This window comes from Lolium rigidum, chromosome 3 (assembly GCF_022539505.1).
Source record: "Lolium rigidum isolate FL_2022 chromosome 3, APGP_CSIRO_Lrig_0.1, whole genome shotgun sequence".
In the NCBI taxonomy this organism is placed as follows: domain Eukaryota; kingdom Viridiplantae; phylum Streptophyta; class Magnoliopsida; order Poales; family Poaceae; genus Lolium; species Lolium rigidum.
Window position 1 is genome coordinate 339,852,215 of NC_061510.1, and position 16,492 is coordinate 339,868,706.

The following is a 16,492-nucleotide window of genomic DNA, read 5'->3' on the forward strand; positions in this document are numbered from 1 at the left end:
TACTTGACACTTGATATCATTCATCAAATTCTTCTTATTGCAACCTTGAAGCCAACATATGGTTCAAGAATTGCCTATGGACAACTCCTACAAATATAACTCAATGCAAACATTAGTCCATAGGGATTGTCATTAATTACCAAAACCACACATGGGGGCTCCATGCACTTTCAGAAGCTTTGTCGTTCGCATTTGTACTTTGTTCCTTCCTTCTGCCCTTGTTGTTTTGGCTTAGACACCTTGTGAGGGTAGACGACGAGGGCTTGTCTTCGTCTAAAGGGTGCATTAGCACCAGTTCGAGCGGCTAGTACCGTGCACGGTAATAGGCAGGCATTTGCACCGGTTCATGCCACGAACCGATGCTAAAGGGTTCACGTCAGTCGCGTGGTAGGCGTGAACCTCTAGCACCGATTCGTGGCACAGACCGGTGTAAAAGGTCTCACTTTGCCTATAAATATCCCTCGTTCAGCCAACCCTCTCCTCTGTTTTTTCTTGGTGGAAGATGTGAGAGTTGTGTGCTAGTTTGTTTTTCTTTACTATGCACAAGAGGTGCTCGATGAAATGCCTGAGAGAATGATGCCACTTGATTTCACATAAAACAAAAATAATATGAGGTGTCCTAGCCACACTTAAGCGATCTCCTCTTTCTTTCCTTCTCAATCGAGGTTAGCAACATAATTATGTTGTTTTTAGACAAGTTCAGATTTTTTGGGGAGAACAAGCTCTATCAAAATCTCTAAAAAAAAATGCCGAAGGGAAGTACACTTGCTCCACATGTGACACATGGTGTTATCTCGACACATGACACTTGCCATAACTAGAAGCAAAGTGGAGTGAGTCATTAGCGAGAATGCTATGGGTGGAATTAGATGACAAAGTATTTTTTTCCCATTATTTCGAGATTTTAATTTTTAGAATATATTGTCTTGAAAACCGTTCGTCCAACCATTTTCACTTTTTGATCGTCGCACCAGGATTTTCAGTACTAGATCTTTTGGTGATAAGTTTTTCTGGTGGTAAGTTTTGGGACATGTACTTCTAAAACTATCACAAGTTCATCTGCTCTACTTTGGTGTACTCCGGGTCTCACTACAGGCGTAGTTTGACATAGTTTCGGTTTCAATACAACTATGTAGTTCGGTGTACTTCATGTTTTACCACGGGTGTATTTTGGTGTATTTCAGCATTCTAGCCATAGTTGTACTTTTGGATACCTGTGAATACACCTATGTTAAACTTGTAAGTACATTTGCACGATGCACTTTCGGAAGTGTGTGCGACCGCTCCGCTTGTAACACGTGTCAACATGGGAGCGCTCCGCGCTGCACAAAACATGACCCTCATGAAGATTGGCGTTTTGCTAAGGAAAACGCTGAGGTTCCTCCGGGGGAACAGCGATTTGATCGTCCGCCTCGCTGGCACCCGGAGCGACCGAGTGAGATAGCGCAAAGTGGTGATTGGGCCCCACCACGAGCATCGTTATCCTTCCCCCGAGCGATCTCTTCCACATGTTCGTCCTCTTTTTCTCCCCGAACAGTACAACGACAGACTGGCGCTCCGCCCCGCCCCCCTCGCCGCCGGCAGGCCCACCTCTCTTCCTCGTCGCCGGCAGGCCACCGCGCCGCCTTTCCTCACCGCTTCCACCCGGCTTCCCCGCCGCGCCCTCCCTTTCCCCTCCTTGCTGCCTGCCCGGTCGAGGGCTAAAGCTCATCCTCGACCTCCGCCGTGCGTCGGTGACGACCTTCGAGAAACCACGCCGCCGACCGCTCCACTCCACCATCTCGCAGCCCCGGTGACGTCCCGCCTCCGCGCGAAGGGGGCCCGTCGGGGGTGCGCCTCCACCACCCGCCGCCTTTGACGGTCGGGCGAGGTCGCCACCGTCGGCATCAGCGACGGCAGCTACCGGGAGAATCATCAATACTACAGTTTGCTACAATAGCAAAAAAATATTGCTATAATATTTGTGTTTTGTTGCTACTTTAGCATATTCTTCTTGCTACCAACTCTCCGGCGACTTCTCCGGCGAGGTTTCTGGCGAGGTTACAGGCGACATCTACAGTTTGCTACTTTTAACGAAAATGATTGCTACAATATTTTGTGGTTTCTTGCTACTATAGCATATAATTTTTGCTACCAATTCTCCGGCGACGTCTCCGGCGATGTCTCTAGTGAGGTTTCCAGCGACATCTCCGGTGATGTCTTCGGTTTTGCTACAATATCAGTCTTTTTTTTGCTACAATAGCATAACTTCTTTGCTACGATGTCTCCGGCGAGGTCTTCAACGAGTCTCCAGCAAGGTTGGTGAAAATAGATTTTGCTACAATTGAACCGTTTTTTGCTACTTTGGTAATCATGGTAGCAAAAGTGGGAGAGAGAGCTGGGTGGTTTGATCGGATGGCCAAAAATATCCCAGATCGCTTGATCCAACGGTTGGGAACCCGGGGGATTCCCCCGGGGGACGCCCAGCACTCCCCTTTTGCTAATGGCACCTTAGATTATTATTTTTTGAGATGTAGATTTTTTTTGTTGAGGGTGTGGTACCCTTAGCTTGTTGATGAAGACTGTGTCTGCTATCGCCTATCAGCACGTATATATAGCCCAACTATAAATAATTGGCCCAGCGCGACTGTAATAGACCCTTTCTCAATCTGAAAAATCCGTAGGTAGAAAACTCGAAAGGCCCAACAACTAAGCCAACAAGCCCAAACTTACTGGCAAGCATGGAGTTGGTTCAGGGCCCACGAAAAGACCGTCAAATGGAAACACGGAAAGGTCGGCTGATAAGGCCCAACGGCCGCGCCGCCGCACCCGAAACTTAGACGGCGGAGGCAGGCAGGGGGAAGGAGATGGTGGCGATCTCGATGTACCGCGGCAACCTCCACCGGGCCGGGGACGACGCTGCGCGCCAGTGGCAGGTGCCGCCACCAACCCTCTCGGCGTCCCGGTTCCGCCGCCTACTCCGCAGCCGCTCCCTCGCCGTTTCCCGCCTCGCGGGGGCTCACCGGCCCAACTCCCCGGGCTCTTCCCGCAACCCCCGCCTGGATGAAGTCGCCGAGGAGCCCGCCAGAGAGGCGGAAGAGGTAGACGGGGATCAGCAGGAGGAGGGGCATGATGTGCAACCGCAGCAGCTGCAGCATCAGCAGGAAGAGGAAGGGAATGATCTGCAGCAGCAGGAGGTGGAGGAAGAGGAAGAGGGGCAGGATGAGCAGCAGCAAGGGGAGGACATGGGAGAAGAGGAGGAGCAGGAGGAGGGGGCGGTGGAGGATGTGGAGATGGACGATGCGGGGGAGGTGGTCGTCGGAGACGGGGATGCTAGCGGCAATGGTGATCCTGAAGAAGGTCAAGGCGAGAGCGAAGGCTTCGACCCCAACCCGGAGGTGAGGCCTGTTGAAACTCTTGGCTTCTGGTAGCTCCCTGCTGCTCTATATGGAATTGTAGCTGAAATTGTGCCAAGTGCTATCAACCCTAAATATAGATTTTGTCGCATGTAGATTGAGATTTTGTCGCGCATCGAAACGTCCAATAACTGATGGCTTGGGAGATTTAGGTCATTGGAGGATGTGCACTTGCGGAATTTAGAATTGGTACTTCCATGGTGGTTATGTATTAGAATACAAATATTTAGCAGTGCTGAAAATATGATGAAATTCCTAGGTTGGTCTGTTCTGTTTGTAGATTCGAATAAGCAATAGAACTTTTGCGATTTACTCGGTAATGAAGGCTCTTAGCTGCACTAGACAACAGTTGGCTCTTTGGTAAGGACCAGTAAGCGTGCACATGAGCACGACTCCTAATTATCGACCATTATATTTGCGTTTACAGAAGAATCAAATAGAAGTATGTTTAGTTGCTAAACATTAGAATCTGTGTTTGAAGCAACTAAAAAAATATCTACTAACAACATAAAAGGCTACTTTTCCTTCGTGCGGATGTTGGAGATGTAATCTTGCATTTTTGTTCATGGTATTTCTTATGGAAATAAATGAACTTCTATACACATTATCTTGGCCTACCTGAATTCAGAGCTGCACTTGGAATTTGACATCCCATTTTGCAAACTAAATGCTATACTATGGGAATTAAAGTTTGACAGTTATATAGTGAAGTGTTAAGCAGTAATTGTAAATGTCAAATTGGTCTTTGTCCAATTGTTGTATGATTCTTTTCACTTGCTTGGGACCATGTCCACTTGAGTGTGACCACGCCTGCTTCGTTGCTGGTTACAGAATGCGGAAGAAACAAATAGGTGCACTTTTCCTTCATGCGTCGGTGTTCTTAGATTTCTAGAATTGGTACGTTCATGGTATTATGGTAGTTCTGTATTAGAATCAAAATCTTTAGCAGTGTTGAAAATTGGATGAAATTCTTGGGTTGGACTGTTCTGTTTCTAGGTTTGAATATGAATGAAGCTTTTGAGATTTACTCGACAATTAATCTTCTTTGTTGCACTCGATAACAGTCGGATCTTTGGTGAGAATACAAGATATTGCTTGTTGCTTCTGAACACCTGCTTTGTTGAACAACAACTTTTATAGTTTTACTTGGACATTTTGTCGGTGCTTTGTGATTCTTGAGTAGAATTCATTAACCACACAGACTATCCACACATAATTGGGTCTGTTCTTTTTTTTTCATTGGGACCTCTGACTCTGAATTTTATTTCTATTATAGGTGAGTTACCATGATGGAGTTGAAGAAAGGAAGAGAGAGTTGACTGACAAGCTAGATACCTTAAGTAAGAAAAAGCACGATCTTGTGCAGATGCTGAAGCAGGTATTAATTGCGCTGACTCGATTTTTCTTATTGTGTTGACTTTGATTGTGGTTCAGAACTAGTTGCTATGTGCTCCATAGCCTCTACTTTGCTTTTTCGCTTAAATGGGTGACTGAATGTTGAATACTGGGTAATGTTGGGTGGTAGACAACTTCATATTTGATAATTTCTTGGGGTTTCTCTACTTCTATCATCTACTCAGTACCCACTTGAAAGACACTGATTCAAACGAGTCTCTGTTCCATTTGAAAATATCTGAATCCAAAAAATAGTAGTAATAGACTTGCTATCCTGAATATAAAACCGATTAAATAATTTCCTAGTTTAAATATGCATCAACTTCTAATAAAGTACCTGGACAAATTTGTAGAAAGGTCAGGAAAAGTTCTTTAAAGTAATTGGATTTGTGTATGCTCCCTCAGTTCCAGTAGTCTGCACAGAAGGCTGGACCCGTATAGCAAGGAAAGATAGTGGAGCGTTGCTTTTTTTTTCTTACTGTTTTGTCCCTACGTGTGCGTTCGGTGCTTGGGCATCGTGACGTTTCGTTTTCTTGGCCCAACCAGAAAAGGAGGGGTAGAATAGGAAAGAATTGTTGAGAGCGCACCTAGAGGGGCAATACGCAGACTAATATGAAAAAGGGTAAAAACTTACGCGCAAACGAAATTGAAACAGATATCTGCTAACTGAAGTAACTGACATGTCGAGCGACAAAATTCGTACTAGGCTTTTGAAGTTATGCAATTTATAGTACTCCCTCTGTCCACAAAAAGATATCTCAACTTTGTCTAAACTTTTATGTATTTACACACTAAAACATGTCTAGATACATTCATATTTTGACAAACTTGAGGCATCCATTTGTGGACGGAGGGAGCATTTCTTTCGCTTGTTATTCTCCTTACCAAATATTTTAGGAAGATATTAGTCATGTTGCTGCACATTGCACTGCCTTCGAATGCTATACATCGTGAGTATACAGTTATATTAGTACCAGAGTGGAACGCATATTGATCGGACAATGGATGGTGGTACTTCGTTGGATTACTGTGGATATCGATCTTCTCGTTGATCTGTGAAAGTAATCTGACCGTTTCAGAATATAAGCATAACTTGCAATTTATTGCATGATTTAGAATCAGCTCTAAATTAAGTCTCATTATTAGCGTATCAGTGGTTGTACGCTCTATTTTAGTTTCTTTGAGGAATTTGTCATTGGTATTCGCTATTTCAATGTACTCAGCACATTTGTTTGGCTGTTTGAACAGATTTTAAATGCTGAAGAAGAAATCAGAAAGCGTAGCATACAAGCTTCGTCGCGTGCTGCCATGCCTCAACCGTCAGAAAACGCGGCTGATGGAAGCTTTGTTCCTAGACAGGTGCCTAGAATGACTGTTGATGTCAATTTCAGCGAGTTTGCTGGGGAGTCAGATGCTGGTTCCAACCAGGGCACACCTGGACGCCCCATGCATCATGTTCACAATATTTCTCCTTCAACAACCTCGCTTGCTAGGTCTCCATTTGGTTCTCTCCACCACAATTCTGTAAGTTGTTGCACTGGTCATGTTTCGAGTTCTAAGCTACATTCCTCTGTTGGATGCTATAGTAAATCAGTTTTAGGTAATAAGTGACACGAGACTGCAGATAGTGAGTCTAACAACATTAGTGAATACATTTTAGTACTAAATAATGCTGGTATTCTGAAAGTTCTGAGGCTTGAGAATGTGTTATATTAATTTGATGGGTTTGGCTAGATGAATTATTTCTAGAATATAACAATTTCTGTGATAAAGTGGAGTCCTTTTATATGTTTTGATCTATAATTACTTGTGATCTTACAGGGCCACACTCCACGAAGTCCTTTCTCTACAGCAAGTCCATCTCGCTTCGCAGGTACTGGACATCACGGGCATCCTTCAGCATCACTACCAGGAAGTAACTTTGTAGCCTCGTCGCCTTCCCCTGCTGCATCCGGTGGCTCTTCCTCTGTATTCAGAGACTATCGCCCACCCAATTCAACATAATTCCAAGAATAGTCAAGTTAGCATCAGACGCAGCTTGAAGGCAGCGGCGTATATGAGAGTCACCGTGAATAGTTCAATGTTGCTTGTATTCCTCCCTGCTTTGTTACTCTGTTGATGATATAATTAGTATGTGGATAGCACCTCCTCGGAGAATAAGGTCATGTTGATGCATCAGTTTGTATCTCAAGCAGTGCTAATGCTACCGAAAGGAAGTCATGGCCTCCTTGTGCTAAGATCAAAATGTGGTAATGACTATAATTATTAAAATTAGAACCTAGCTGTTATTAATCTAAAGAGGCATTTGACAATGTAAAATAGGTTTCCTGATGGTTCGTCACCACAGAAAGGTTGAGCTGAAACCCTGAAAGTATATATAAGGGTTAATTAGATATATGCTGCATATGCATATATCTAATTAACCCTATATATGCAGTATTTGGTTTGTCTGCGCAAAATTATATTACTGCTGGGACGTTATTGATTTTTTATCCAGATGAGACTCGCTTTACTGCAGCACACCTCTGTGCTCATTGCTCACACAAAGAGGAAAGTGATGGTGAGACTTTCACAGTTTCCAACAAGATGACACATACACCACTTCAGAAGTGTTATTGTATTGATGCGTGGAGCACGCAGCATCAGTTTGGACTAAAATAACCAATACATTTCCATAAGATCTCGTGGCTCCCAAACAGATCTAAAGTTGAGACTGCAGCATGAGTACTATATAGAAGTCGTAGAGACATACACCATGTCTAACAAATGCTAGTGCTCCAATTCCTTCAGGACGCGGAAGGCCGTAAGCTACAGAAAGTAGGCAGTATAGATTAGTCCAGGTGACGAGAAATTAACTGAATCACTAGATGGTACATGCAATAAGAAAAACTATGTACATGTGAGTGTAAGCAAATAGTTCGCACATGCTACCATCAGCAAGATATGCTTAGGCATCAACATAATGGTGCAAGAAGCCAACCAACAGCTCAAATTGTCGGCAAGGCCCCAGGCCATCATCACTACTCCGCATTACTGCATTGAATGCCTATCATTTGGGTGCTTGTCAGATATCTGCCACCAGCAATAAGGCAAGCTTGTCTATATTTTGTGATCCATTCTGACAAAGTTTTGGATGACATATTACATTCAACTCACTATTTGTCCAGAAGAAGAGATGGCCAGTGTTAACATTTTCATTTGGTGGTGACAGTATCTAAGGCATGTTAACTAAACTGAACAGTGTTAAAACTAAATATAGGAGTTTCATCACAACAAAGACCCAGAAGAAAAGTAGAGTTTGTAAATAGAGAAGTTTGCCAATCGATGTTGAACACAGATCAAATGAGCAAAAATGCATAATGAGATGGACCTCCAAGATGAAACAAGCAACCAGAGTCCAGGAGATCTGCAAGATCTCTGTACTTCTAAAGAGCGGAAACTAAATTTTGATCAAATTGAGCATGTTTCTTCATAGTCATAGCAACAGATCTATTGCCACATGCATACTCCCAAACAATATGGGCCTCATAGAAGAGGATCCACCGTACATTAAAAATGTATGATTACGAACAAGAATGATTGGAGCATCTACCTCATCTGATGCTGACACAAAATTATAGACCTTCCGCATCCCCTAAAATTGGGCATAGAAGTCCTGCAAGGTTCGTAACAATATTTAGAAACAAGACTTTCACATAATAGTTAGCTAGAACATCGAAAAATTGGTAACATGATAAAGACATATTCCTCATTACTCTGTGATGTACAAGTACAACCAACAGCATTATCTACAAGCCATGTGCAATCTTTTGAAAGAAAAGTAGTGCAGGCAAGCAAAATTCAGGAAATAATAATATCACACCTCATGGATCTTTATCCTAATAATCAAATGATAAATATCTGGTCAAAGAGAAATGCATACATTGACTGGCCTCAATTTTAACTTTAGCCAATGAGAGGAAATAATAAATAAAGTAATCATCTATACGGTTACTATTACGGCAGCAGTGTTCTGTATCATCAGAATGATCATCCAGTTTGAAACTATTCAGTGCCATGTATGCCTGGGCCCTACAAGTTAGCCCCCTATGGAATTGTGTTTTACTGCCATTCATCCATGGGTCCTACGAGTTATTCTCATATCTAATGGCGTTTTCCAATTTACACTTGCTTCAGTTCAAGAGTGGCACAACACCAAAAACATAAGACATGTCACATGCATGAACATCAACGTGCATATTGCACTTCATTGATACCCATCAATTACGTTTGCTTACTGAAATAATGGTTTTGCATTGCAGTATTTTATTCCTTTTCAAGTAAATGTACAACACATCTCTATATATAAGATAAATCTTGTTTATGACCACTCTAGGAAAACTTGCAGACGACACAGCCACACATGCTAATTTGTAATTAATTATGCCCCATCTTTCGTTGTCCATATAAGATTTTAACAAAGGAAGCGGCTATGAGCTTGTTTACCTTCAGCATTACGCAATACCTCGGGAATGTACAGCAAGTCAAAACCAACTACCACAGGAGGAAGTCTCTAGCTAGAATACAAGTCGCTCACGAAACTAATCGATAGCTCAACCTATGATCTAATCAAGGCTGAACAAATCAATAATATATCAAACTGAAATAGTATCTCAAAATAGCACCAGGGAGGGCAGAACCAATCTATCAGACCCATGCTTACCGATATACAGGTTCTACATTACAATTATTTGCTCCTTTTCAAGTAAATGTGAAATACATTTCTCAATATAAGATATATCTTGTCTATGACCACTCTAGGAAACTTGCAGACGACAGAGCCACACATGCTAATTTGCAATTAATTATGCCACATCTTTCATTGTCCATATAAGATTTGTACAAAGGAAGCAGCTATGAGCTTGTTTACCTTCAGCATTACGGAATACCTCTGAAATGTACAGCAAGTCAAAACCAACTACCACATAAGATTTGGACAAAGGAAGCAGCTATGAGCGTGTTTACCTTGAGCATTACGCACTACCTCAGAAATGTACTACAGCAAGTCAAAACCAACTACCACAGGAGTAGTAAGTCTCTAGACAGAATACAGATCGCCCACGAAACTAATCTACTGTATGATCTAGTAATCGAGATGAAGAAATCAACAATCCATCGAACTGAAATACTAGCTAAAACTAATAGCACCGGGAGGGAAAGGCGGAAGCAATATGTCAGACCTGGAACCATGTGGCGGCGGTGGCGAGCGCGGAGGAGAGGCGGCACTTGTTCTTGGAGTCGTCGCAGTCGTGGAGGGTCTCGAAGTCGCTGGCGGGGAGCTTGCGCGTGATCCATCCGATGTCGAGGTAGACGTAGCGCGGTGGCGGGGGCAGGTCGACCTTGACGCGGACGACGTCGAACCAGATGAGGAAGCGGCGGACCTGCACGCCCTGGAGGTCGGTGAGGGAGCCGTAGCGGAGGACCCCCGTGACGCGGGCGTCGAAGGAGGTGAGGTACTCGAAGTGGACGCTGCAGGGCCCCGCGAGGTCGACGGTGAGGCTGCCGTTGTCGGCGAGCGAGAAGGCGGTGACGGTGGAGGGGAAGAGGCCCGCGGGGAGGCCGTAGAGCGGGAGGAGCTCGTAGAGGGTCCCGTTCCTCTCCGGCGGCGGCGGCGGAGGGGAGGTTGGGGTCGGGGGCTCCGCGGGTGGTGGCGGCGGGGGAGCTGAGGTCGGGGGCTCCGCAGGTGGTGGCGGAGGTGGAGACGGGGTCGGGGGCTCGGACGGTGGTGGCGGCGGGGGTGCTGAGGACGGGGGCTCCGCCGCCGCCGCGGCGCCGGCGAGCAGGAGGAGGGGGAGGAGGAAGAGAGAGATGGGCGGCATTGAAGGGGGAGGGAAATTGAATGAGTTTTTTTTTGTCCTTCCTCCGTTTGTTTGTCTTTAGGTGGGAGCCTTCCGGATGGGTTTGGGTTTTATGGCCTGTTGTTTTTTGCTTCCCGAAGTGTAGAACCTGTGTTTGGTCAAGCGCTCCGAGCTGGGAAATGGCTTGAAGCAACCAAATTCAAAAAGCGAATCAACTAGACGGATATACCGTCGCATTGTTCGTGACTCAATTTACCGCTCCATCATGTCTGCCTAGAGATGTTTTATACATAAACAAGGACTGATAATAACTTTTCTTTGGCAATCGTGCGGTCCTCGTGTTTTTAGACTAGTTATGATGGGGCATATGATACTAGTGTATGATACTAACCCCACAATGCATAATATTATAAGATAGTATCATAGTATCATCATATTTAATGTTTTGTAGAATCTCAATGCAAATGTGTGTACATGATGTGTTTGCCATTAAGTTTTCTAGTTTTACGTGCTATGATACGGTATCATATTAGTAGTATAATATCACTCTCATCTCTCACCTCATTAATTGGTGTGCCACATCAGATTTTTGCCAACATGGCATGCATGATACTGCTTATGATACTCCCATTGTGGGTAGTCTTAGGAAATTTAATTTGTTATCGAGACAAGTAAGGAGCATGTAAATAAATGATAGGACCTTCTAACGCAACATTACCGTGGAACTCATAGTAATCGTGTAGAGTGATTGCGTGTGTCCACATTGTAGACTTTTCGAAGATAAATTGGGAGGATACAAAAGTCTATTTTACATACATAGATGGCCAAAAGAAGCAAACATATGTGACTATTTCCATTCAACCTATGGTATTAATCTAGCTCAACCTAAAATGTTAATCCAAAAATTCAAGTTTCCATTTCTTTTTGGGAAGATCACACATTCTTTTCGAAGAAAGGGATACCATGACCAATAATCGTCATTTAGAGGGTGGATTTGGTGATCACGTGCATAGGTGTTTTGATTTGCTTTTAGATTCTCACCGCGGAGCTAAGATGCTCACGGAAATGAAACGGCGTCGGATCTACTTCTTTCTGGTTCATGTCCACTTTTCTGAACCACGCGGGGCGAGCTGGCAACGAAACAAGCTACTCCAAGCCATAAGTACCCATCAGCTCATCGACGATCTCACTGGTGGAAAAAGGGGCTTTGGTCGCGGTTGGCAACTGCCATTAGTCGCGGTGGCGCAACCGCGACCAAAGTAGCGCGACTAAAGGCCCCCCCTTTAGTCGCGGTTCCTTACGAACCGCGACTAAAGGCCCGTCCACGTGGGCCGCAGGCGAGCGCCGGGCGGAGGACCTTTAGTCGCGGTTCTTCCGGCCAACCGCGACTAAAGGCCTCCGCGAGGTTTAGGGTTTAGCCCCCTCCCCTAAATCTGGTTTCTTTTTAATTTGTATTATTTTATTTCTTTTGGGTTTTAATTTTGAAGGAGTTTCACATATTCTACGGTACTCGTATACATACATGCATATGAATGTACAATTTCAAACAAATTTGAAATTAGAACCAAAAAGAATTCAAGAGGAATATACAATATATATTCAATATCGGATGACCATATACAATATATATTCAATATCGGATGACCATATACAATTTTGAACAAGTTAGTTACAAATTCTGGTGCATATAAAGTTCTACGTCATCGTAATAGTGTTCTCCTCTAGGATCGATGACTTCCTCGCCAACCATCCAGCTAGTTCCTCTTGAAGTGGTCGGAAGCGAGCTTCGGACTAAGCGTCTTCCGGAGGTTATTCCTCAGGATGTTGTTCTCACAGTTCTGGTCCCGCTCATTGCAGTATCTCCGGATCCTCTCACAAACATAGTATCCACATAGATTGGTCCCCGATGGCTGAGTATCCCCAGTTGTCGTTGCCTAATCGACGGTACCTCGGAGGAGGGATCCTCACGAGGGGGAGAAGAAGTAGGGGCCATAGGGCGGAGTGCACACGGGACGGTGGTACGCGAGTTACCCAGCTTCGGAACACCTGCACGATGACAGGGCCTACTGCTGCTTGTCTGGAATTATCTGGGCGCTTTCGCGTTGTTACAATGAGTTGTGGTTGTCAACGTGCCTCTAGGGCTCCCGGGATCCGGCTTATAAAGGCGCACGGATCTAGGGTTTACATGAAGAGTCCTAGCCGGATTACGAGACAGCATAACTACGGTACAATATCTTGCCGTGCACGTCACGGATCCGCCCTCCATATACGTCGTACTCGGATCCGGGTTCCTCATGGGCCTCCATGGATCCGGGTTACTCCTATGTCGGTACGGATCCGGCCTGCCGATCCCGGGCTGGACTTCTTCCTTCATGATCAACGAGCAATCGGGCCGCCCGATGGGCCACATGCCTCATCACCGTCTCGTGGGCCACCCGGGCTTGCCGGATCTAGGCACTGTCGATGGTACACCCATGAAGTATACCCACAACAGTAGCCCCCAGAGTTCTCCGAGTTTCACCTGCAGTTTCCGCCTTGCCGGCCTATCATGATCTCCGGCAAACGTTGGTAACGCGGAGAAACTTGAAGAGCTCCAACTTTGCATTTTCTTCTTTTTCCAACTTAAAGCCGGAAAATGCTCCCACCCTGCGGGACTTCATCCATCGACATTCCAAAGAACATCTCCGGGTTACTCCCCGCACGAACGAGAACTAACTTATCCTTACGCAATTACCCGGAATCTTAAAAGACTCAAACGGTTCCGCCAATTCTGGCGCCATTTTCGCGCGATTTCCGCGGTAACTTATCTCTAGCCATTTTTACCGCTAGGGTTTGGGACACGTGTCACGCATCCAACGGTGCGACGCTTGCGTTCCGACCGCAGGATGCGGAACACGAATCTCATCCCCTCAGCCTATAAATATCCGCCGTCGAGCCCTTTTACCCTCATTCACCCCCTTCTCGGCTCTCGGCCAAGCGCCGCCCACGAGCTCCTCTCCGCCGTGCCGGAATCTCGCCGGAACTTCGCCGGAGTCGCCTCTCCGCCGCACAGTGTTCGTCCAGTTCTTAACTTCAGCGAGCCACCGCGCAGAAACCTCGTCGCCGGCGACTCCGACCACCGCGGACTCCATCACGGTGAGCTCTCGAGCGCCGTTCTCGTGCCGTAGTTGGTAGGGATAAACTTTGGGGAAGACGACATGGGACCCGACTAAAATTAGTTTCCGACAAACTATTTTCTTCAGATGTCTTCAACAACTCCGCCTCCAAGCTCGGAACCAATCATGGCGACGCCGATCTCCTCCGCTCCGCCTCCCTTCGCCCCAGTTAAGCTGGATCCTCCGAGGGATTCTGGCAAAGAAACTGAGGGGACCTCCGCTCACCCGGAAAAAACTTCCGAAGCGGGTCAAATGGTGCAGCAGACGGAGGAAGCTGCCAAGAAGTCAAAAGCTCGGAAGCGCGACTCCGAAGCTAAGGGAAAGTGGTGGCCCTGTGCCACCACCGAGATGGAGCTCAAGAATCTCGAGTCGGAGGGCTTTCTGCAACCCGGAAGCTGGAGGTCAGTTCCAGATGAACTTGCTCCGGCTCCGAAGGACAACGAGATGGTGCTGACGAAGGCACTGGTGGAGCGCGGATTTTCATTTCCGCCTTCGGATTTCTTCCTGGAGATACTGAAGACGTATGGACTCCAACCCCACAACATCTCTCCAAACAGCGTCCTCGCCATCGGCAACCACGTCGCCCTCTGCGAAGGCCATCTCCGGGTAACCCCTGAGATTTCTTTATTCCAATACTTTTTCTCTGTCAAGAAGGAGAGGATCCGGCAATCTGCCGAACTTGCTACATGCGGATCCATCACTTTTATACTCCGCCCGGGCCGCGTCTACCCCCCTACCGACCGCCACGAATCCGCGAGGTACTGGTCCGGGGGCTTCTTCTATCTGAAAGACGTCTCCGACCCGGCGAGCGAAAAGAAACTTCCAGTTTTCAAGAACTGCCCTCCCACCGAGCTTCCGTCATGGACGCACTCGCCCCCACTTCTCCGACTCGCCTCAACTAACCCGCGCCGTTAGGCGGATCCGCAAGCTCACGGAGGAGGGGCTGACGAGGAAGGACTTAACCCTTTCCTGGTTCACCAAGCGGATCCAGCCGCTACAAAACAGGGACCGCCTGATGTTTGAATACACGGGGCGCGATGATCCAATGCGCGCCACCAAGGATAACCTGTCCGCTGACGCCATCGACAAGAGGATCCGGGTCCTCCTCAAGATCTCACGTGAACTCCACGTTCACGTATGCAACAAGGATATCCATACAAATGGATCCGGAACCGCGGTACGTCGTCTTGACTTTGGTTTATTATTTATCTTCGAACTTTTGGCTAAGTGTAACTTCGAACCAGCTCGAGGCGCTGGAGGAAAATCAACTCGGAACTCTCCTCCGAGTCCCATCCACCGGCCACGCGGATCCAGAGGCCACGTCAGAGGCGGAAGCTCCTGAAGCTTCACGTCCCGCGAAGAGGAAGAAACCAGCCCCTTCAAGCCCTTACGCGAAACGCCCCCGCGAGACACTCAGCATCGCGGCTACCCGGAAAGCTGAGGCGGAAAAGAAGCGCCTCGCGCTGATTAATACCAGCAACAAGGGGCAGCCTGCCATCCAACACTTTTTCAAGCCTTCCGGGTAAGCGTCTTCTTCCGAGACCCAAGTTCTGATTTAACACTTACTCTTATATTTTTATGTTTTTCCTGAAGTTCCGGAAGCCAGCCTCCGAAGGCCCCAAGGGTCATCATGAAAAAGGCCAAGCCATCTCCGGCTTCGTTTCCCATTACTCCTGAGGTTGGAGTTCCGCCAAAAGCTTCATCCACCTCCAAGCCGGATCCGAAGGACGTCATCGACCTTGACGACATTCCTGAAGATCCCGCTCACCAGGGCGACTCCGCCAAGGGAACCTCCTCACCCGTTCCTCCCTCTGATCAGCCAAGTTCCGCTTTCGCGGGGCCTACCAATGAAGAACAAGAGCAGAAGGTCAAGCTCCTCCAAGTTACCAATGCGCCCCGAGTCAGCCTCGAGCCAACTCCATCCCTCCAGAAGCTCACCCTCGCACAGCGTCACGCGGAAGTTTCCGCAATGCTGAACAAGGTATGGGGGAAGCCGGACGAGGAGACACGAGATCTCGCGGAACTGGAGAAAGATTTGAAGGATTTTTTCGCCAAGCACAAGGAAGTGCGGCAGGTAACACTAGCCCCCAAGCATTGGGTGATATAGCTCCGTGTGTATTATCCGATGCTTTCCCGGAATGTACTTTAGGCGGAAATTTAAAATATTTGTACCTCAAACTGAATTCCTTGCCAGCCCCCAAGATTTTAAATCCGACTAACTCCCTGCTTGTCTCACGGACTACACGGAAATTGCACGAAGACTTGCGCATCCATGTGCTTGAGCAGATCAAGGAGATTGAAGGGCTGCGCCGAAACGCGGAAAGCAGCCAAAATGCTATCCGCCTCGCTCGAGACCCGCCTTAAAGGTACGAAATCCGGGTATTTCACTTTGTGTGTTTCATAGTTTAAGATGCATAACACGCGCAACTTGAGTACCTGCGAAGAAACCGCCAAGCATGCCTCGTTTGCTGAGCTTTCCGCCAAGGTGGAGGTGCTTGAGGCGGAGAACGAGTCCCTCAACAACTTCATGAAAGAGTCCTCGAGCAAAGAGACCGAGGCAAGGAAGGAGCTCTCCGAGAAGCATGCTCGTGAGAAGGCGGAACTGATCGACAAGCTGGAGAAAAGCCAAGGCCGCGCGCTCTCCTTAATTACCAAGAACAGAGCCCTGGAGGCGGAGGCGGAAGCCATTGACAAACTTATTTTCCGTAAG

General features: G+C 46.8%; 2 protein-coding genes across 2 annotated transcripts; one reads left to right on the top strand and one right to left on the bottom strand.

Moving 5' to 3' along the window:
* The first annotated feature begins 2,846 nt into the window (after nt 1-2,846).
* Nucleotides 2,847-7,109, top strand: LOC124700143 (cyclic nucleotide-gated cation channel beta-1). The gene is made up of 4 exons (XM_047232316.1): nt 2,847-3,377; nt 4,672-4,773; nt 6,039-6,314; nt 6,612-7,109. Exons 1-4 carry the CDS (start codon nt 2,847-2,849, stop codon nt 6,792-6,794), a joined length of 1,092 nt encoding a protein of 363 aa, XP_047088272.1. The 3' UTR covers nt 6,795-7,109.
* A 209-nt stretch (nt 7,110-7,318) lies between these two features.
* Nucleotides 7,319-11,608, bottom strand: LOC124697131. Its single transcript, XM_047229765.1, has 4 exons — nt 11,590-11,608; nt 10,010-10,491; nt 8,383-8,445; nt 7,319-7,598 (listed from the first exon to the last, which is right to left on the bottom strand). The coding sequence occupies exons 1-3, from the start codon at nt 11,606-11,608 to the stop codon at nt 8,425-8,427; spliced, it is 522 nt and encodes a 173-aa protein (XP_047085721.1). The 3' UTR covers nt 7,319-7,598; nt 8,383-8,424.
* Between the last annotated feature and the right edge of the window lie 4,884 nt (nt 11,609-16,492).